The 21,011-nt window shown below is 50.3% G+C and overlaps 1 protein-coding gene across 1 annotated transcript in view; it reads right to left on the bottom strand.

The window, feature by feature from the left end:
- Positions 1-21,011, bottom strand: part of MYO7B (myosin VIIB) — an 82,797-nt gene that overhangs the window by 4,887 nt on the left and 56,899 nt on the right. Inside the window, exons 32-46 of the mRNA XM_034782084.1 lie at positions 20,606-20,723; positions 20,388-20,514; positions 19,637-19,806; positions 18,744-18,928; positions 16,928-17,055; positions 16,167-16,324; positions 15,210-15,363; positions 11,143-11,298; positions 6,375-6,480; positions 5,812-5,925; positions 4,511-4,598; positions 3,248-3,354; positions 2,735-2,920; positions 1,095-1,211; positions 50-133 (exon numbers count right to left, since the gene is read on the bottom strand). Of these exons, the coding sequence (XP_034637975.1) occupies positions 50-133; positions 1,095-1,211; positions 2,735-2,920; positions 3,248-3,354; positions 4,511-4,598; positions 5,812-5,925; positions 6,375-6,480; positions 11,143-11,298; positions 15,210-15,363; positions 16,167-16,324; positions 16,928-17,055; positions 18,744-18,928; positions 19,637-19,806; positions 20,388-20,514; positions 20,606-20,723 (1,998 nt within the window). The remainder of the gene's footprint in view (positions 1-49; positions 134-1,094; positions 1,212-2,734; positions 2,921-3,247; positions 3,355-4,510; positions 4,599-5,811; positions 5,926-6,374; positions 6,481-11,142; positions 11,299-15,209; positions 15,364-16,166; positions 16,325-16,927; positions 17,056-18,743; positions 18,929-19,636; positions 19,807-20,387; positions 20,515-20,605; positions 20,724-21,011) is intronic.

Here is a 21,011-nt window from a genome sequence, read left to right as displayed (position 1 = left end):
AGAGAGCCAGACTGCAGCGTCCCCCAAGCGCTGGAGAAGTGACTCTTACCTTGGTCTTGGGGTGTATTAGCGAGACTCCTTGTTTGTTGACTGCTATCAGTATGATGTCTGGGAAACTTGGCTCGGAGGTTTGCTGGTGATCAGGAACAAAATAAGCGAGTGTTTGTGAGGAGGCGAATGAAGATTCCTATTAATCGCAGAGAGACCTTCAACTTTCCCCAATGTTGTTTACTGTCACTATCAAATTAACACTGAGGCAACAGCTCAGAAAGTGCCATGTAACCATTACCAAGGGTGACTGTTCTGAGACTATACCGAAGACTTACACAATGGCTGTTTAAAGGCAGATCTAGTTTGCTAGCTCTGGGCTATCGGGCAGTAGTTCTCTCACTTTGGTTTGCGGCACACCCTTCCTGGTACTGCACAAACCAAAATGTGTTGAGGGCCAAACCGTGGGGGATGATAGGAGATTGGAGGGGGACTGTGGCAGAAAAGGTTAGTAGTGTGCACTGCTGCTGGGGAAGAAAGAAGTAGAAGGCATCTGCATTAGGTTGAGGGCAGCAGGACCCAGAACACTGCATTCAGGTTAGGGAGGCACCTACATGATCAAAGGTCTCCAAAGAATATATAATGCAGCAGTCGACCCAGTCACCGAACACATCCTCCTGTGCTCCTCTCTGCACTGGTTCCTACCAACCAAGAATTCAGTTCAAGCACCCCCATGGGGAGTGGCCCTGGATACCGGAGGGGGCCCCTCTCCCTGTGCCACCATGGCCCCCTATGACAATTATGTTTCACTGGAACAAGAAGAGTGGTGAACAGGACAGAGGAGTTTCATGAGCCAGAGCTCTCCCAGGAGCTGGAACTAGACCACTGACTCGCTCCCACAAGAGGGCAGGGACCACGAACCTCACCACAGGGAAGGAAATGAGTTTTGCTTTCCCTTACTAATGTGTTCCCACAGTCTCTCCCCCTCTCTTGCAGGAGGGATGGGGGCTGGAATAGCTTCCCATTTGGCAGATGAGCGCACCCCACCTGGTGCTCCCCTGGCAGAACCATTAGTGCACACGGAATGAGAAGCCGCCTAGACACACCTTCACTTCGAAGAAGGCTGACCCAAATGTGGGCCACCGGTGGATCAGCTTCAAGAAGGCAACCTTGGCCTCGTCCACTGTTTTGCCCTCGTGTTTGCTGTAGGCGCCGATGATATTCTGTATAGAAAAGGGACACATGCACCCCAGTAAGTGAGAGAGTGGGGGCAGGCTTTCCCCCACCCAGGGTTTGTCCTGCAGATATGCACTCACCCATCACACTGCAGGATCAGTCACGTGGCCACATCACCCCAAGGCAGCAAGGGGCACCTATGCCTACAAGAATGGGGGAGCCCCGGGGTCTCCTGCAGCTGCCACGAGGAAGGAAGGTGGAAATCTCCCAGCAGCTCCCCTTACCCAGGTTTCTGGCCTGGACTCCAGCAATGGGAACTGAAGATCCTCCCAGACCAGCAGCTCCCCACCAGGCCTGAGTGAAGGTCACCTGGCCCAGCAGCTTCCCTGGCTCGGCCTCCAGGCAGCACAGTGGGAAAACTCCACCCAGGGCTCCCAGCTCTCCTCCTCCCCTGGGCCTGGGGCAGAGAAAGTGAAGCTCATGTAGGGAGGGGGAGCTCCTAGCAGTTCCTGTCTGTCCTCTCTCCAGGGGGCTGGATGAGACCCTGCAGAAGCAGGTGCCCCAGAGGGAGTGGCTGAGTCAGGGTGGGAGTCAAACACAGGGGAACAGTTGCCTCCACGAGTAAGTCTCACCTGTCCTATACAAATGGGTAGGACAAGCTGTGCCCTGGCACCTCTTGTCAATGCATACACCCTCTGATTCCCTGCCAAGCAGCCATCCAACCCTTCTCTCTGCCTGGTGGGGCTGAGGGGTCTTTGTCCTGTTTGTTATGAATTGCGCAGAGGTGTGTATACTGCCTCTGGCTGCTACATGATAACTGGCTACCCATGAAAGGCTGATTATGTGAACCGGCTTTGATGTGGATGAAGTTAACTCTCAAATCCAATGACATTTCCTAACTGAGTGTCCGTCCACCCAGCCATGGTAGACACAGAAAATGAAGAGGTCTGGGGTCACAGGTGCCAACTTTTGTTGGTGCCGATGGGTGCTCCCGCCCCCTGCCCCGGCTCTGCCCCCCCCCTGCCCCCATTGGATCCCTCCCCCAAACCCTGCCTTGGCCCCCCCTTTTCCCCCAGTGTGCCACATTCCCCCCCCTTCCCTTCCCCCCCCCCCCCCCCCCCCCCCAGGCTTGCCACGTGAAACACCTGTTTCGCGGTGCAAGTGCTGGGAAATAGGGGGGAGAAGCAGGACGCGGTGGCCCGCTCAGGGGAGGAGGTGGAGTGGAGGCAGAGGTGAGCTGCCGGTGGGTGCTCTGCACCCACCAATTTTTCCCTGTAGGTGCTCCAGCCCCGGAGCACCCACGGAGTCGGCGTCTATGTCTGGGGTGGTCTCTGAGAGGACTGCACAGCTCTGGGGACACAGGCACATGTCAGAGAATTATTTAGAGGATGCAAAATCTGGCTATAAACAGGAACAGGCTACGGCTGCACTTTGAGCTGGCGGCCTGACTCCCAGCTTGAGGAGCCATCCTCGCGCTAGCTCTCCGCGAGCTGGGCGTGTAAAAGAGTAGCCGCGGCAGCGTGAGGAGCAGGACCGGCTGGCTGCCTCAAGCACAGGTAGGGGCTTTTACCTTCTTCCACTCCTCCGGAGCCATCGCTCGGATCAGATTGTCTGGCACCAACTCCTTCAGCATCTTGGGGATGGCTGCCTGCTGCGATCGGTCCTTGTCAAAACGGACCTTATAAATCAGCCCTGCTATCTGGACAGCTTCCTCTTTGGAGCACTTGTGATATCCTCGCAGATACTTGGGCAGCTCCTGGAAGGCATAAGCAGTGAATCTGTGCAGAATGGTCTGGAGCCAATATGGGCCAAGCCAGGCAGAGACTGTGAAATGGAGATGCAGGCCTCACAGATCAAGCCCCTGGAAAAGGCCAGCCCTGAGGGGTAAATTTATATTGACAGATGCCAAATTGATTATTATGTGTTTTAAAATCTGTGTGTGCCCCTGGAGCTATGATGGTGGCTGCCCTGTCTGAGATGGAGAAATAAATACTCCGGCAGGATCGGTTTCTCCACTATATCGCCCTGATCACACTGCATGACATGAGTTCCCTTACTGGCCATTCCCTAGAGACGTAGTTACCTGGTGGTAATGAAAGATGGAGTCAGCCTTCAGGTCTTTCCCGGGAGTTACAGTCAGCCATAGCTTCCTCATGAAGTACACCTGGTAAGTCACAGCCACAGCAACCCCTACGGGAACAACAACATTGTCAGTGCTCCCCAGGTCATCCTCTAAGGAACTGTAGCCCTTTTGGGTCAATGCTTCTGTCCCCTGAGGCCAGTTCTGATTGGTCCACATAGCTCAGGGCTACTGTACTTTGTAGGTTTGATTTATTTATAGAAATAATGTTAAAGATACTGGCAAATGAAGCCTGCACTATTGTTACTGTCAGTCGCTGTAGGTTTATAACAGGAGCGAGCTGATGCGATGGAGGGAAGGGAATGACAGTCCCACGTGTACACTGCTTCGTGGAATGGCAAGAAATGGCAGAGCTCCTTAGCTGTGTGTATTATGTCCGGATCCTACCAAACATTCACTGCCAGCTGCCTTTGTGAGAGGAGATGCTGATTTTAGGTGCTTGTATTTGACCCCTCTGGCCTGATGTTCCGAGTGCTAGCAGGCACATCTCCTGGTAACTTCAAGTTGACAGGCTTGCCTGCTCAGCGCTTCAGACAACGGGGTTCCAGATATCTCCAAATGAGCAACTGAGAGTCAGTGGCCACATTTGGCAATTTTGACCCCAGTCCTTTGGAGAAATTAGCAAGAAAAGTGGGTGGAATTTGAGTTCAACCCAAATTTAGAACTACAAGCTTAAGTGTGGGAGGGGGAGAATTATAATCAGATTTAACCCCATAAGTGCTTTCCCTAAACAATACAACAAGATAACATGGGCTCAGATATTAAATTGGCTGCCAGAATAATCCACATAACAAGCTGCTAATGAAGCAAGGAACTGAATTATATTGAGAGCCTGTGTAGTATTTGATGTGTGTACCTGGTGACATTGGGTCTGGCAATGCACAAGTCCCAGACTGTAACTTGCAATCATCAGATCCACGAGTCAGCACGTTACAGATGCAGAAACTCAAAGGTATCAAAGTCAGCCACCGCTACCCATATACAGACCAGTTCCACTGTCTTTAACAACCCTGTCCTGGCCGCCCCAGGTCAGCTGGTTCCTAGTACCATGGCAAACAACACCAATGATGCACACGAACACTATGCCAGAAATGGGTTTTACCAACCCACCAATCAGACGTTCACAAAGGATGAATAGATCCTGCTTTTCACCCACTGCTCTGCTACAGATTAACACAGCCACCAAGAGTAGATCCCTTTCCTTACCATCTTTCCCTGGCTTGTTCTTCCGAGTCCAGTCAGTAACCTGCCGTAAGGAGTCAAAGAAGTAGTCGGCCTCATTCTGACTGATCACCTGCAAGATGCAGAGCAATGGGAGGAAGGAAATTGCATCACCCAGAGACAGTGAAGGTCAGTATGGCCTGAACTGTCCCTGCCAACAGTACAGACAGCGAAAGCACAGGCATGGAGGGGAAGGATCAGAGGCAAAGGGAAATGAGAGGAGAGATTGGGGGGGGGGGGGGGGGGAGGGGGGGGGGGGGGAAATGAGAGGAGAGATGGGGGGGGGGGGGGAGGAGTAGGGGGAAGGCTAATGGAAGTGTCCTTCTCTCATTGGAGTTTTACTCTGTTTATTCTTTTCTTCCCTCCTCCCTGGCTGCTTGCCCTTAAAACAGATGGAAGCTGCCTTCCCTGTTCTCTGCCAGCTCCTGCTGCTGCAATATTGGCAGACACAGGGCTCCTCTCTCCTGGAGCTCAGCGCTTTGCAGACTATCTATTGCTCCTGGTGCACAAAGATCAAATGGCACCAGAAGGAGAGGGAAGACCTGCTGGACTGCCAGCACCAACAGCCTGGCTTCAGCTTGAGTCAGAGAGGCTTTTGGGGGATGAGCTAATTCAAGGGTGGTATTGAGCACCCACCATCACTATGGAAGCCAACTGGAGTTACAGGCCAACACCTCGCAGGGTCCGACCCTAAGCATGAAAAAGATCTGACCACAGCAGTGTGCAGTAAGTGATCCTTCTCCTCCCGATACAGGAGTGTGGCCCTCAATGTTCTCCCCTGCTGTTCCCAACTACTCATCTTCACATAGGGATGTTACCCACAGAGACCACAGGTCCTAAACCACCTTGCACCTTCATGGAGTCATGGAAACATAGGGCTGGAAGGGACCTCGGAAAGCCTTCAAGGACCAAGTAAACCTAGACCAGCCCTGATAGGTGTTTGTCCAACCTGTTCTTAAATATCCAGTGATGGGGGGGATTCCACAATCTCCCTTGGAAACCTATTCTAGTGCTTAACTATCCTTATAGTTAGAGAGTTTTCCCTAATATCTAACCTAAATCTCCCTTGCTGCAGAGTAAACCCATTACTACCACTACTACTTTCAGTGGTCATGGAGAACAACTGATCACCATCCTCTGTATAACAGCCCTTAACATATTTGACTCATCAGCTCCCCCCTCCATCCTCTTCTCTCCAGACTAAACATGTCCTGTCTTTTTTAGCTTTTCCTCATAGGTCAGACTTCCCTGCCACGCTCCATTGTAGCGCACCTGAGTGGAGTTACCTTGTCTGCGATCTTGACAAAGAGGCTGAATCCTTCCCAGGAGCTCAGCTGCAGTTTGGAGGCAATGGTCTGACACAGGTTCCGGATTCTGGTGTTTGTTCCCACCTCAAACACCTAAAACATAACAGAGGCCCTGATGGAATGCACTAGGAAGAAAGGGGTGCTTAGAGGCAACAGATTCAGCTGCGCTGACAACTCAGAACTCTCTGTGGGTCTAGGTCAGTGGTGGGCAACCTACGGCCCTCGGGCCGTCAGGGTAATCCACTGGTGTGCCGTGAGACACTTTGTTTACATTGACTATCCTCAGGCATGGTCCCCCTCCTCCCCAACTCCCAGTGGCCGCGGTTTGCTGTTCCCGGACAATGGGAGCAGCGGATTACCCTGACGGGCTGCGTGCAGCCCGTGGGCCGCAGGTTGCCCACCACTGGTCGAGGTAGATCTTATGAACCAAATGAAGAGTCCGATTCAGCCACTGTTCTGCACAGAGCAGCACCATACTCCATTGAAATGTGGCCCAACATGAATCAAATAAGTCAAGGGTGGGAAAAAGAGGGAGTTCTCACCTGCTCTGTATTGTTAGGGAAGCAAACCTTGTGTGAGATCTTGGTGATGTTCTGCTGGATGGCCTCCACCTCCACGTTATGGGGAGCCCACTTCCGAGAGCCGCTCCTGGAAAACAACAACCCAAAGCACTTCAGAGCTGGACATTCACTCATCCCCCTGGGGATTTGCAGAATGAGATTAAACTGAAGCAAAGACCCCAGCACTCTGGCTTTGGGAAAGGAGAGTTTCCCACTGCACCTCTGGCCCTAAAGCATGTTAAATATATTAACAGAGCAAGGATGTGCGGGTTGATGGAGCATCCATTAAAAAGCCATTCTACTCTGCAAAGTGGCCAGATAAAAATGGCATTTGTGTGTATTCGGCATCTTAGCTTCTGTCTTTAATAGCTAACGTAATTTTTTCCTCCTGTTTGCGAGACCATGGTGAGAGAGCTAGATTCTATTCTGCTTCATGCATCGTCAAAAGAATTTAACTGAGATTCCAATGCAGAATTTTTAATACAGCTAATGATGCAGGTGCCACTAAGCCCCCAGCTTGGAAGGGCTGTTAGAAGCATTATGTTTTTACCTATCAACTGTGAAATTGGCATTGTGGAATACACTTCCACGCCAACCCTGCTCAGAGTAACACTGCAGGTAGAGCTACACTTTAAGGTAAGGGGAGCTGGGTCTGACTCAGTCCAGACCTCAACAGAAGGGACAAAGCTAGCCCATTATTTTAGGTACTGCTATTTTCTCAGTTTCCTGCACTTTGTGGAGTAGCTCAGGTAGAGGGGAGAAGTGGGGCAGACCCGGCTTGCTGTGGCCAGCCAGATCAATGAGGAGACGTGGGGGGACCCACAGTGACTAAGAGAAGAATTTGGCCTGGCCTCTGACCCACCGAACGGAGTTATTTTGGTGTTTTTAAAACCTCATTTCTTCTAATTTAGTAAAATGTGAATGTCAGTTAAGGAGGGGAAAACTGAACCTAACATTTGCTTAACAGCAGGGCTGTTGATACGAGCCAGCCATCTGTGCCCGTTCAGCTCACCAGGATTCAGTCATTCTCGCCTGGCTTAGGGTCAGATAGCAGCAGCACGGGCCACTTCTCCCTGCATCCTGATCTAGGGACCTAAGGGATTGGGAAAGAGGTGCCAGGGTTCAGGGTCCCAAAAAGAGGACACTGCTGGAGCGGGAGGGAGAGAGGGGGTTCCGGGAGAGGGAATTTGGGGAGAGCTAGAGGGGTATATGTAAGTACTGGGAAGGGTATCTAGGGGGGTGCTGGAACGGTTACGTGGGAGTACTGGGAGCGGTACCTGGAGAGGTGCTGGAGGGGATGTGTGAGAGTACAGGGAGCGGTACCTGGGAAGGTGCTGGAGGGGTTGTGTGAGTACTGAGAGGGGTATCTGGGGCCTCTCTCAAGGTGGTGGGGCAGCGGAGCAGTGTCGCCGTCTGTCATGGTGGCAGGGCAGCTGGTGCAGACCCAGGGATGCAGCACCAGCCATCAGTTAGCACCTCCCTGCTGAGAGCTGGAGCCTGGTGGATGGGATCTGGCAGCTGCAAGGGACACTCAGTTGCAGATGAAGGGGAGGGACCTATCAGGATTGACCAGGTCTGCTCCCTAAAACACCTGGATATTACCTCTTATTTGAAAAATCCGTCAGGACCGAGTGTGGAGGATCGAACAAGAGGCAATGTCTGGGAAAACCTGGATGTATGGTAACCCTAGGTGGGGAGGAAAGGTACCCTGAGCACCTGCTGGGACGCCGGCCCTGGTTTTCCCTACCCAGGAGCCATGACAAGAAGGTGCAGCCCTGGAGGACCAGAGATAGTCCCAGAAGCCCAGCTTGGCTCCCCCTCCCCAGAGTTTAGGGGAGTCTTAGGAAGCCCACCTTCCCCATGGGCTGGTGGGAGAAGAATCAGCACTGACCGAGCAGGAGAAGAAACAGCCTCTGAAACATACATGCTCTGGTACCCTCCTCCCACTCTCTGGGCAACTTAATGGAGACCGTCTTCATTTAATAAAAAGCTGCCTTTCCCAGCTAAAGAAACTCCGTCTAGCTGAGCAGTGCCCCGTGGAAGGATGGCACACTCTGGGGGGAGGCAGGAGACTTTCAGTCCCTCAGAAGACAAGGCAATGAATAGCTTTCCTGCCCTGGTGTTGGTCAGGCAACTTAAAGGGAAATTCACTTTGCAGTGACGTTTCCCCTAATTGTACAATGCCACCCACTGAGAGCAGGCAAAGCAGCCACGTTAGCATTCCAACCGAGTCTGGGCCAGGGAAGGCAGGGGGAAGGGACTAGACACGGGGCCCACTCCTAGAGACGGGGGGGAAGACGAGCTGGAAGATCTGCAGGGAGAAATGGCCGGGAAGAAAGTCTGTTTGGAACAAACAGCTGTAACAACCAGGTCAGGATGAACTGGGGCTGGAGAGTGTGAGGAAAGGGGGAAGCTGTCTGACACTGGCAGGCCAGGCACCAGCTCTTGCCCAGGCTGCAGCCGTTCACTAAGAACTAATGAACTCATAGCTGGAGACCAGCCTCGTTCACCTATATGTTAGTTTTGCTCAAAATAGGTATTAGTCTTATAAGAATGTAGTTAGTGTTCAGACTTTATGAAATGCTTGTAAGTTGCAGCATGCATTAATCTCACTTGCAATGTCAGTATTCTGTAGTATAGGGAAATGTGTTATAACTTTGAAAAGATTTGCTCTGAGCTTGTGAACCCCTTTCTCCCTGCTGCCCAGTTAGAAGGACTGTCAAAATCAGATGGGCCATCCAGGAGCATGCACTACAAAGGGTTGGTTAATGGCCCTATCACACCTGGGAAATGCTACGTGCAGGGAAACTTATCCTGTGGACTTGGGAGCTGAATGAAGGAAATAAAGTCACGAGAAAATTTTCCATCTTTTTGGCTGTTTGAATACTGACAGGGCCAGAGACTCTAAACTGAAGCCAGAGCTCCCCAAGGGCTGCGTCTTGGGTCCGCCCTGAAAGATGCTTTGAATTGACAGGTTACTACAACTCTGGCCCGCTTAGGATTTAAACAGTAACTCATTGGTGTGTATATGTTTGCTTGCTTTAACCTGTAAATAACTCATTTATTTTTCCTAGTTAATAACCTTTTAGCCAGTTTATTACAGGATTGGCTACAGGCGTTCGCTTTGGTGTAGGATCTAGGTGCCAGCTGATCTGAGGTCAGTGATTGGTCTCTTGGGACTGGAAACAAACTGAATGTGGTGTGATTTTTTTTTTTTTTTTTTTTTTTTTTTTTGGTGTAAGTGACCACTTATCACTAAGTCAAATTTGTCTGGGTGGCAAGATAGACTGGAGAATCTCAGGGGCCTGTTTGTGACTCCTTGGTAAGACTGTTATAGTGACCTAGGAGTTCACATTTGTTACTGGCTTGGTGTAATCTAATTATAGAACATCACATCAGATAGGAGTGTCTGACCTGCTTTAGACAGTCTGCCCTCAGGCAGGCACTCACAGTCATGAGCCACTCCAGACAGTGTGACGATTAAACTTACATATGTTCATATGGCATGGAATACAGACGTGTCACGCCACAGATCTGATTGACCCTGATGCCACAGCACCAGCTCGCTGCAGTGACAGGTCAGGTAACTCAGAACAGCTCTGGAGGAAACCAGTGAGACCTTCCCCCTCAGATCACGTGATCCCACCAACCACTTCAGTTTCTGTGACAGCCCTCGTCACGTTCATGACACCAACCAAAAGAGGATTTCAGTCCCTCACGCTTGTTGTATCTGGGCTTTGCCCTCAGCTCCTGTGGTTTTTCTGAGGGGCTGAGACGCAGAGGAGAGACGCATGCACACACAGCAGTCCCCAGGGGGTTGCTAGTGCTCTGGGGCGATAAGGGAAGCAGACCAATGTCCTGCTAGAACAGGATGCATGTCAGGGTGAAGCAGGGCATGATCATAGCCCTGCTTCCGCCTCACAATGCATCAGCTTTTGGCTGCAGAGCAGGCTTTCTGTACCTGCTGTACACCTAAGCACCCTGCCCCCTCCGTACACCAGAGGTATTATGAGCCTGATACCCCATTGCTCTGCCCCCATGTCACTCAGACCAGTGCAGAATGGGTGTAACTGTAACGCAACCCAGTGAGAATGAGAATTGCATTGGTGTAGATGACCAGGCAGCAGCAGGGTGAAAGATACGGGTGCAACTGGCATCTCTGTTGAGCAGGATGTATGCTGCATGGGGCCCCACTCAGATGTTGCTACTCTTCTCAGCATGGTTCTGGTTCACAGAGCCATATTTACACAGTGTGTGACTTCATCAGCTTCACTGGAGTCACAGCATAGTGAATTTAACCCAACATTTTACCTGCAAATGAAGAGGGGGGCATACACTGAGTTTACTGTCTGGATACCACAGAATCAAAACACATCCTCATTTGCAGCTGAAGGGGAAAGAGAAACCTGGTGATTTCTGTATGATCCGGGGAATCCTAAAAGGGAATCTGTGTTGTCCACTCTTGCAATTTTATCACAAGTCTCACAATATTTGGTGTTTTTCATAAAGCCCCAGCTCCTGGAGTTATGTGATTCTGTGAGAATCTCAGCTTCCATTTAAAAGTGTCTAGCCTTCATGGTTGTGAATGTGACCGGAGTGCTCCCTAATGGCTCCGAATTCAGAAGGCAAAAGAAAACACCCAAAACTGTCTTTTTTTTTTTTAAACCCTCTTATGATTTTTAACCCCGTCTCAGGATGTTTGGGGGCCTGACTCATGATTTTTGAACTCTTGTGGTTGGCAATTCTTTACCTCATTATCCTCTGAATTCTCCGGCTGCAGTCCAGAGCCAGGGTCTCTTTCTGACGAGTCTCGATGAACTTCTGGGCATGTTTCAGCAGTGATTTACTGGGAGGGAACAGGCCAGTGCAGAGCCAGAGTAACTGCCAGCCACTGTTCACACTGTACCTGCAAACACAAAACAGCCGGTACTCCTCAAACCATGCACTAGCTACAGAGACGAGAAGCCCTGTGTAGAAATATGGCCTCACAATAGAGCACTGTGTCACTCCCAATGAGAGGAGCCAGTCACCAGAGCCTGCATGCAGAACCCAGCAGGCTAGCACTGTACAATGGCAGAGATCATGCTAAATCCAGGCTAATGAATTATTCATGACAGTTGCAAATCTCATGAATAAGAATGAGCTCCAGCTTCAAGACTATCGTGGCAGCTGAATCCCTGGGGCTTTCTCCTGCAAAGCAATTGGGTGCTCATGTCCATGGAGTGCTACCAACTCACATTTATTTGGATAGTGTTAAATATTTTTTGTAGCACACTGTTTGCATTCATCTTCCTCCAGCTGCGCCCCATTGCCCATAACACAAGCACGCATAGGTGCTGGAACTAGGGGTGCTGCAGCACCCCCTGGCTTGAAGTGGTTTCTATCAGATACAGGCTTTACAGTTTGGTTCAATGGCTCTCAGCACCCCCACTGTACAGATTGTTCCAGCACCTCTGCAGGCACTTGCCTTGCAGTTGATTTTTCTGAGCATACAATTCTACTCTGAAAAAGGACAGTATCAACGGCATGGTGGGGTTCCATGATTATCATCTCCCAGTGACTCTCAATCAAATTTGCTCAATTCACGCACTGTACATCTAACCTCCAGCCCTGCAAACTGTTAGTCACTCTGGGGTCTGCTGGCTTGTACAGCATCACCAGTAATAATGGTTCTGCAGCTGGAACTCTGTTGATGAGGCCAGAAACAGAACAGATTCCAGTTCCAGTCACGGTGATGGCTCTGAACTGCTAAGAGTCATGAGCCAGTTTGGTCAGTGAAGGAAGTCGATTTGACCCTTTTACACAGTCACTTTTCTGAGGTCCAGATTTTGATCGCAGCTACACCAGTATAAATCTGGAGGATCTTCAGTGATGAGTGTTTCTGAATTTACACCCATGTAAATGAGGGCAGAATTTGGTCCATAGTGCACCAGTCTGGAAGGAACAACATTTGTTTCCCTTGCTGTTCCAGGGATTGCTTATTTCTACCACAGTGACACAGTGGATAATAGCTAGGGCTAAAGTGGTGGAATGAAGGAGGAACTGCACTAGTATCATAATTAGAAAACCTGTATTAATACCATTTGTAGTGAGAGAGCCTGGCCTTTGAGATTGCCAAGGAGGGACCGCCACCCATTCCCTCATGGATGGAGCCAGGTCACCCACAACTACCCCACCAGAAGCAGAGGGGCGGGGCAGGAAGTATAAAGGGTGGGCCCTCTAGCTCAGTTGGGCTGGAGCCACTGGAGGAGATGGATGCCTCTCGCCTGCTGCTGGGACTCGAGTCCAACAGAGACCTTGACAGCATCTAGGATGCGGAGGAGCTGCCACAGCTACCTGATGCCAGGGACACTGAGGAGTTGCTGGAACTGCCTTAGCAGTGTATCCCAGGGAGACTGAGGACAACCCCAAGACACAGGTACAGCACGAGAGGAGTGTAGGAAGTAGCTCAGGGACACCAGACTGTACTCTGGTTGTGGTGTTGCCTAAGTACTGGTCAGCGTATTGTGGTAGGATCCCCACTGACCCAGTGGCAGAGTCCTCTGCCACTGTTAGGGCCCTGGGCTGGGACCTGGTGGAGTAGGGTGGGCCGGGGTTCCCCTATCCCCTGCAACCCCACCCCTGGGGTGGCAGTCTCCCCATTTTAGGTCAAGAGGCCTGCGTTTGTCTGCTGTCTGCCTGAGCCCATGGGATGTGTGGTGCTGTGCTCTGCCTGCAGCCAGGGCCCTGGACTACCTGCCACTTGGCCCTGCCTAGAGGGCCAGGGGCTTAGAGATGGCTAATGCCCCAGTAATCCTTGTCTAGAGAGGGACCTGAGAGCGAGGGGGTGTGGCCTTCTTCCGAGATTGACGGGGAGGGACAGCCACACACTCCTACACCATTATACAGCTATTTATATGCAAAGTACACCACCATTCCACTTGCAGCACCATCATGGTAGAGCACTGATGCAACACTGCAGGCTGGCAAACTCTGTTGGTGAAATAATAATAATACTTTGCACTTCTATAGCAATTCTTTCTGAGATTGAGCCATACAACACCCTTGAGAAATAGGTAACTAACTACAATTTTAAAGATGGGGAAACTGAGGCACAGGTTGATTCAGAGACTTGCTCAGTGTCACACAGCAAGCCAGATGCAATCAAGAAAAGAATCTAGAAATCCTGCCTGCCCGTTTCATCCTCTAACCACTAGATCATGCTGCCTTGCTCCCTTCCAAAGTGATCTGGTTTGATCATTATGCCTTGTGTAATTCTTAAATCCTTATGAGCAGTGTGCAAAGTGGCACTAATGATCTCTGAAGGGAGTTGTGCCCAGCCCGCCTGGATGGACTGCCATGGTGCATGGTCTATGATGGTAGGTGTAATGTGTTGTCTTGACAGCCTGCAGTTCTAGAAATCACAGTAACACTGTGGTACTGGCTGTGATCCATGGAATGTCACCAACGTCTACAACTGTGAGGCCAAATGTTAACCTAGAAACAGTTTAGATTTACAAGCTATTTACATGACAATGAGGTGTAAGCAAATTCCTGCCCCAAGACAGCGAACCATCTCAAGTACATGCTGTGTATATGTTTGTTCTGAAATGGTTATTCTTGCCTATGTTCGTACATTCCACTTATCACACGGGAGTGTGATTCTGACCCATTATCGATGATTGCTACTAGAGGAAACAATAGCAATGATGTAACAGAACGTGCTGGTCTCACATGTATTAATCTTGTTGATTTGTTTTACACAACAGCCTCCTGAGCCCGTTTCTCTGGGACAGGAAATTGCTTGGGGGCTGCTTTCACATCTCATGGGGCCTTGTTCTCAAACCTGCTCCGGCCCCAGCAGCTCACCTTGTTGATCTCTTTGGAAAACACTAGCCACTAACTCTGATGCCTAAATGGAAGCTGAGCTCTCTTGACAGTCTGGTCCCAGGCGTATTGCCTCTGCCCACCCTGCTCTGCTAACAATGCCGGACTCAGTGCATCTCTTGCTGCTTTGTTGCACAGACATCTCCATACCTTGTTTCCTGCAGCTCCCTGCACGTGGAATGTCCTCCCTGGACTGGGAGACCTCTCCTCATTCAAATCCCCTCACTCCTTAAGGACCCATTTCTGTCCTGACTCCGTGAAGTTAGTCAGCATGACATAACCGTACTGCTGTGACCCAACCTTCCCACCTTGCCTCACTCTGTTGTCTTGTTGCCCCGAGTCCTGTCTGAGACTCCACTGCAAGCTCTTTGGGCAGGGACCCTGGGGCAATCCATCTATTCTGCAAGGCGCTGTAAAGTAATACATAACAATCAGAATGAGGGGAAGCCAACAGAAGATCTAGTGACAACCGTGTGCTAACATGACCCTTACAGCAGGGAAGCTGAACTTGGTGGGGGGCTGGATGGGAAGGCGGAGCGGGACAACCTATCCCCTAATATAATGGTTATAAAGGCACACACCTCTAGGACTGTATCTCCATTCACAGCTACATAGCCAGCACTGAGGGGAAAAGGCTCTCCCCTCACTCCCCTGCACAGACAGCCACAGTCCCCTAGGGAGTAAAGCTGCAGTACTAGAATCTCAGGAAGGGATGTGGCCTCCACAGTCACATTTGCTCCCCACCAGCACCAGCCAATAGTGCTGAGAGGGAAGGGTGTCCATCACACCCTTCTTATAGGGTGCTGCAGCTGCCGGTCCTGCAGATATTCCCTCCCACTACAGCTGCTGCAGGAATTCCAGCTCGCTACAGCACAGAAGCTCCCCAGATCTTGGATTGGAGTTACCCTTCATGTACTGGAGGATGGGGCCAGACGCACACGGGCCTGGTACCTGTTGCTGTTCTCGGTCAGCTGTTTCATGATCTGACAATAGATCTCATCCTGCAGCACCTCCTCCTGGATGGCTGCCACGAATATCTGGTCAGTGAGCTCCATGGAGGACCGTGCCTGTTTCGAGGGGTAGTCTCCCATGAACTTCATGATGGGTGAAGGCACAGTTAAGGACTGTCCTCATGGGAAGGACACATAATCAGCAGAGACTTGGGGCAAATCCTGGTCAAGGTGCTGGGCGTTGCTTCATTGCCAATCAAGCAATAGATACATGAGGCCCAGTCATATCCCCTGGCTGTGCTGCCCACTGGAACCTACCCCTTCTCTTCCCAGCATAGCCACCAGCAAGCTAGGAGCTGTGCCTACTTTTACAGCCACCATTAATAATTGTATGGATTTGTCACCCTCTGTACCAGAATGCCTCTCCTGGGATTATTCCACAGGGGCTCTTGGGAGACTCCTGGTGTGTGTTGATGAGAGGAACCCTGTTCTGTTCCTTGTACCTTCTCCACAAGCACAGCCATCTCAGCCGCATGACTCCCATGGCTTTAGCTGCCTGACCCTCGAAGGAGGACACCCAACAGTTCAGAAGCTCTGGAATCATGCAGGAAACCGCACTCTTTCTAAGTGGAATTACTTAATTGCTGGCATATTGTATGTGCATTCTAGCAGCAGCTCCCTCAAGATCCTCTTAGCTGGATTGACCCTCGGGATGTACCCTGCATGGTGGGCCACAGTGGGGCTGCTGAGCCCTTGAGCAGAGTTGAACAGTTTTTCCATTTTCGGGAAAGATGAGGCTCTCTTAACCCCATGTGCTCTATATAGCTACCCCCCATTTACAATGGCTGGAATATGAGACTAAAGGAAGTGAGACAGACATGGATCACTGCTGGCAGGTTTTCCATTGCCCCACCAGTAACACAGCTCCGCCCAGCTGAGGGGGAAGATGAAAGGATATCAATGAAAGCCTGGCAAGCAAGGTCCCGAAGTTCTGGATCTGCACACACCTTCTTCAGTAAGGGCTGCTTCAGAGGTTCCTTGGAGAGTGCCCACAGTTGGCTGCGCCCACGGGATTTGTGGAGGACAGCTTTGCTGATGGACTCCTTTTCAGGAACCCTGAATGGAAAGAGAAATAGTTCACTCTGACCTATTAGATCAGTAGTAACATTAAACAGGAGGCCAGCACTGTGAAGACTAATCTGTGACCATGTTCTATGCCAGAGAGGTGAGCTAGTACTGTACATGGGACTGCCAGGACCTGGGAATGAACTGTGACCACACATCCTTGTTGATATCAGCAGAAGGAATGCACAGAAGACATCAGAGATTTGAAAAACTATTTTTCCTCCCTCTGCTGGGACCCGAGAGGAGACTGCATGTCCCAGTTCTGTGTTAATAACATGGCAAATCCTGGAGCTAAGAGTAGTGCTATGTGGAAGGAAGAGCGTTATAGTTCAGACCATCCTAGTCTGGCCTTTGCAACCCTGCAGATAGGAGAAACTAGGAGTTCCTGGGTCAGAATCTCCACCCAGTGGGAGTCACTCCACTGTCAGCTTCATTACAAGTAAGTAAGCGGAAACGTAGCTCAGAGGTGTGTTCCGCCATGGAATCATTGCTACCTCCATGGTAGGATTAAAGGGTTTGTTTCATTCAGCCAGACATGAACCCTTTTTCCAGAGTCCTGCATGGAGCAGTCTCACCAGGTACGGGGAGCTTTACCTGAAGTGCTCATAGGAAAACTCCTCAAGCGTGTAGGGCTTCATTTTCACTTCCTCTTCCTCTGCCTCCTCCGTGCGGGAATTCAGTGATGCCAACCTCCTCTGATCGGGTGACATCATCAGCAAGCTCTGGAAATACACAGAGACTTCGCACTATTACAGGGCTCTGCGCAAACCGTTTGACGTTATTGTCATTGGATACCCACAGATGGCGTTGTACACCACGCCCAATTATTCTCTGCTGCAATAGTGTTAGGAATCTGCAGAGGCTCAAGAAAGCAGCTGAGTTACATTCTTATGCAGACACAAACACCAACAGCGAGCACTGGAGTCAGTCTTGACTAATGCCAGCACAGCACTCATTAGAAATCCACCTCCTTTTTGTCTGATGCATCTTTTTCAGTAGGTCCCTGGGATGAGGAGTCCTCCCTTGCACAAGCCAGAGCAGGTTAAATTAGGTTAATTAACCTGCTAGGCTGCATCTGGTGAGGAGCCAGGGATTGAAAGGTTGATTGATGATGGAGCCCACCTGAGAAGGAACAGGTGGGTCTGGTATAAAGCCAGGAAATGGGGAGCAGAAAGGGGCTTCAGTGGAAATAGTCTGCACTTACTCCCTCCCTGCTTCGGAGAAGGGAGGTCTGTTTGGGACTATGGAATTGAGTAGTCTACAGTTACTTCCTGAGAGGAGGGAGTTTGGGTTGGTAAATCCAGAGAGGGGGAAGCCGGAAGATATAGGCAGGAGTCCAGGGACATAGCAACAGGATCTTGGAAAAAGCAGACCACAGTCGCTAGACATAGGGTCCCTGGGTTCCCCTACCAGTCACTGGGGAAGTGGCACAGACTGGGCAGTGGAACAAAGCCTGCCTGGGACAGTTGTCCGATAGGAGTCTGCTATCCTGGAAGGGGAGGCCCATATTAACCTAGGTGGAGGGCCAAGCCACAAAAGGCAAGCCATGAAGAGAGAGCACCCTGAGTTGCAGAGAAAGGAGCGGCAGGGCACATGTACGAGCAGCAGAAGAGGGTGCTGGAAGGAGCTAATCCCCAGAGCAGCCAGGAGGAGGTGCCCTAGCGTTAAGTGTGCCCCAAAACTGTCCCATTTAATCCACTTGTACAGTACAAAATATAGCAACTCTCTAAAACTGGGATCGACAATTAATCACTGGGAAGATGGCGATTAGGGTGAAACTTGTGCTGGCTGCCTGTTAGGTGTGTTCCTTTAACACAACATTCTGAGATGGGAGCGACTCCCATCCGTTTGTAGGCCTGTATTTCCAATCAGCCAACCTGCAGCAAGAGGGGAACCGTCGGATAAGTAAATCCAGTGACTGTATTTGCAACAAATAATGTAGTTCTGAAAAATGCACTGGGGCTTTGGGGTTTGTTTTGGTTTTTTATAAAAGGCAGAAATAAAATATCCAAAATCGTGGCATTAATCCAACGTTCAGCACAAATATCTGGGAATTCAACTGTACACACATTTCCATGCATTACAATTAACTGTATAAATTCATACAAAGCACAGAGGACATGGAGTTATGGCTGCTGTATGTGCCATCATCTGGAATATTATTCCTTTTGTGCAACTGAAATCTCATCCTCACTGTTGGACTAAGGGTTTTGTTTGTTTTGTCTTTGTTTTTGCATTTAATTCTGACTCGTTTGTTGCTCCTATGAAAGGCATCAACCTGGTCCAAGTTGGGAGGACCACTCATTCCAATGAACAGTCGCATTCAGTACTGTCATGTCGTTCAACCCTGGGTCTATAAGGCCTGGAGACCATTCCATTACTGTCTGTGTCCCCATCACATGCTCCTTACCAGCACTTGGCTAGACGGTTTTGCAATGGAAGGGATAATATAGATTGCTTCTAAAGACACAATCCCCGTCTTGGCAGTCCTTTCATTTTGAGCATAGGCCCAGTCACCACGATTTGCTTCCAGCCCTTTGTCCTGGGTCAGAATCAGCAAGTCCCCCTTCTTGAAGGGCAGAATGGCAGGGTCCCCTGGAAACAAAGAGAACTGCAGTATTCTATTCAGGCTCTATAATGTCAGAAGAAAATGCAGGGGATTTCAATCATGAAGACAAGTGAAATGAGTTTGCAAGGACCTGGCCTCAGTTACCAGTAGGAAGTGATTTGTTTAACAATGGCTGATCATACACTAGCACTTTTTGGAGCAGTCACTGACATGTCCTCTGGCAGCCTGCACCTGCTCCCACTGAGGTCAATAGCAAAACTTACATTGATTGTGATGGGAGCAGAACGGGTTCCTGGGACTGGCAGTGATGCAGGGAAAAGAGCTCACGAATGAGAATTAAGTGAATGTGGCATTTGTGTCCTAACCCTTCGCCCCCTCAGTCAATGGTATTCCACAGCCATCTCCATCCCTTGTGGAGCTCTTATGAAGAATGTCCCCCAGATAGCCAGGCTCTCACTTTCTGTCCAGGCAGGTGGAGTTCCTGGACTATGCAGTGTCCAAGAGGGAGCAAACAACAGCAGTGAAGGGGGAAGGAAGGTTGATTTGCTGATTTCAGGGAGGCCTGAACTATGGTGCCTGAGATGCTGGCTCATTGTGGTGTTCATTACTGGCTCTTCCTGGAGTAAAGTTTCTGTCTCCCTGAGCTTTCCTGCTTCTCTTTTAGCTCTTTTGAGTGCGTACTAGGGGTTCTCACAAGACTTCTACCTGCCCAAGAGAGGGGCTGTCAGACTAACCTTGCTGCTTGCTCTCTTGCATGGCCACAGCATACTGGGACCTCTTCTTCAGTCCTTCCAGAAACAGGACCACTAGCTCTGCGATGACAACGCTGTGGACAGATGTCAGGACAAACTCCTCTGCCCGCAGCGTGATGAGAGTGCAGCTCTGCCCAAAAGACTTCACTGCCCTGCGGATCCAGAGTGGTTCGTTACTGGAACATCTGCACACCTTGTATCACCTTTGTCCTACATCCATACACAGGCCTTTATCTGCAGCTCAAGGCAGATAAAGTCTCCACACAGGGGCAGGAACTTCCTGAGCATGCATTAGCCCTAACAGGAGTTAGGAGCTCCTGACTCAACTTCTTGGAAGTAGGTGAGTGAAACTCTGGCTCTCTCTCGAGAGAGAGCACCACAAGTTGGTTCAGCTGCCCCATGTGTCTCCACAAAGTTACCTCATTCTAGGCACTGAGGAGCATCCGTCTCCTGGAGTGAGCAGTGAATTAATTCAATGTGAGGTTTCCCTCACACTAATGCACCTCAGTCCTGACCTGGAAGGGTGAGCTTTCCCTGGACTGACTGGGGAAGTTCATTCATTCAGAAACTCTCTGGACGTGTCCCAAGAATAGATGCTGACCCAGACCCAGAACAACCACCTTTCTTGGGGAGTGAGGGGAAGAGAATCTCCATCCTCCATGGAGAGCCCTTGGCTGAGTCTAGGCTGAGAGGCAGCTGTTTTCTCTGGATCTTGCCAATCCAGGTGACTAACCTGTTCGTGTGTATTCCAGTGATTTCTGGAAAGGACAGATCGAGGAGCCGCTTTTCTGACTCATCTAGGAAGCAGATCCCTTTCCAGTTAATGGCTACTATGAAGTGGTTCTTGGGCAGACTGGGCCCTGAAAAGGTAGAAATAGCCCATTATAGATTCAGCCCTTCTCCTCTCTTTATCCTGCTCCCATCCCCTTGCCCATTCACTGGTGTTGTTACCTGAAAATCTGGTGACTTCAAAGAACCTAGAAAAGAGCAAAGGCCACTGAAAACGGGCAAAATCCACTAGCTGCTCCTTCACGCTCTGAGGGGAAAGCCGGTCCTGTGTGTATGGAGCCTACAATACAAAAACAAGGCCATGGCTTCTTGTATGCAGATCCACGGTACACATACCAAAGTGCGACATACAAAGACACACAAGGAGCAGAACCAACTCTGCAAGGTGCAGAGAGCCCTCAACTCCCTGGACTTCTTAGGGAGTTCAGCACTTGGCAAGATTGGGCCCAATTTCACCTGCAAAAAGTCAAGCCACAGGCAGTCTCCATGGACCTGAGCTGTCCCATTCACACACAGCTAATGGCACGGGCAGCTATTTGGATTCTAATTTCCCCTGGACTGGGATCTC

Source organism: Trachemys scripta, chromosome 9, assembly GCF_013100865.1.
Source record: "Trachemys scripta elegans isolate TJP31775 chromosome 9, CAS_Tse_1.0, whole genome shotgun sequence".
NCBI lineage: Eukaryota > Metazoa > Chordata > Testudines > Emydidae > Trachemys > Trachemys scripta.
Note: the sequence above shows the minus strand (reverse complement) of the source record. Positions and strands in the feature narration are given on the sequence as shown.